The 1,714-nt window shown below is 36.4% G+C and overlaps 1 protein-coding gene across 1 annotated transcript in view; it reads right to left on the reverse strand.

Annotated features, from left to right (window-relative positions):
• Positions 1–373: 373 nt before the first annotated feature.
• Positions 374–1,714, reverse strand: part of eif4e1b (eukaryotic translation initiation factor 4E family member 1B) — a 17,912-nt gene continuing 16,571 nt past the window's right edge. The window contains exon 7 of the mRNA XM_049465634.1: positions 374–754. Coding sequence (XP_049321591.1) covers positions 640–754 — 115 coding nt within the window. The 3' untranslated portion in view covers positions 374–639. The remainder of the gene's footprint in view (positions 755–1,714) is intronic.

Here is a 1,714-nt window from a genome sequence, read left to right on the forward strand (position 1 = left end):
AATATCTAGCTAATATATAGGACTAAACTTCACCTTATTAGCAGTTTAACTCAAGTGGAAGAGGAATATCACTGATGTGCAAATGAAAAACAAGCATCTCCATTTTTGTCGATTTTTAGTTTACTACATAATTTGAACAGACAAACTGTCCCCTACACTGTGTCAAAATTGATTGATTAACGGACCAATAGAAATACTTTAAAATTACCTGAAATAAACTCCTTTTACATAGACTTCCATTGAAAGTTTAAAGTGCTGTTTTGGAGATACTTGTTTTTCATTGGACAATCTGTGTGTTGGGCGGGGCCAATAACATTATACTGACCTAAAACTGTTATTCCTCTCCTTCTGAAAGAAAGAATCAGACAGAACAGAAGATTCACCATGTTTATTTGCAATAAACCGAAAAAACAGCAAGCGCAGCATTTAGCCTAGCGCTCATCTCCACACAACATGGACCATACGGTTCAACAGAAGACCAACAGAAAAACTCAGACCTTCAGCTCAGGTCTCCAATATCAAGTGCATTAATATCTCTAATTATCACATATTTTACAATCAATCATTTAATACTTTATATTTAATTCTTCCCTCAGACTGATCATCTCCAAACTCAAACCACAGTTTCCCTCCTTCCATTTACACCACAAACTTGTTCTTGGTGATGGAGTTGCTCTTGGTGGCCGTATCGGCGTGAGCCTGGTAACCAATCACCAGCTTGGAGGGAAGACCCAGGATTTCCTTATACTTCCGTCTGAGAAAAAAGAAAGAAAGAGAAACAAAAAATTTGAATATCATTGAAACGTTACTTTAGTTCAGTCAATCAGTTCAAAATGTGAAAATTGATTTATATAGATCAAGGGTTGCAATTGAGTTTGGACATGGTTCAGATATTTTCCAAGCCATTACGTGGCCACAAGAAAAAATATCTATTTTGTAAAACGAAGTTTAATGGGATGGAGGATGGAGTGCTGCTACAGACTAGTAGCTCTCCAGCCCAGAGGGTTGTTGAACCCGATTCCAGAACAGTTGATCTCAAAGCAGATAAACCCAAGAAGAAAGGAAAAAAAATAATGAATGAATAAATAAACAAACAAACAAACAAACACTCAGCTGCTCACATGGGATAGAACCCATGTCGTCAGGGTCGCGCTCCAATACACTACCGCTGCCCTGGCTAGTGAATTGGGCGGAAAAACGAGAACAAGCGGAAACTAAAGTCACGCCGAGCGCGACAGAGAGAGAGACAGGGGAGGGATGTAAACAAAAGCTCACCAGAGAAGCATTTTACTTAATATTGTTTTCATTATTGTTTATTATAGTTCAAACAACCCCACGGGCCAAATGTTTCATGTTTGTGGTCCACATCTGGCCCACGGGCCGCCTATTATAGAAGTATTAAAAACACAGTGATCTATTTTAACCCTACTGTCATGTTAAAACTTTTATGTTAAAGTTTAAAGATCTAGGAAACATAGTTTAAAGTATTTTTTTCTGTATTAAACTTCTTCTGCTTGCTTTTAAATCAATATGGTTCATCTCATATTAGCAACTACCCCCTGCAAAAACTAAAATTAAAACTAAAAAATTGCAATGTTTTGTAAAACTACAGTATTTTTTGTGTTTGTCTTTTTTAAAAAGAAAAAAGTGAATTATCCTGATTTAACCAATTTTTTGGGGTTTCAGATCATCTTTTGGATGATTAAACATGAAC

Source organism: Astyanax mexicanus, chromosome 1, assembly GCF_023375975.1.
Source record: "Astyanax mexicanus isolate ESR-SI-001 chromosome 1, AstMex3_surface, whole genome shotgun sequence".
Lineage (NCBI taxonomy): Eukaryota > Metazoa > Chordata > Actinopteri > Characiformes > Acestrorhamphidae > Astyanax > Astyanax mexicanus.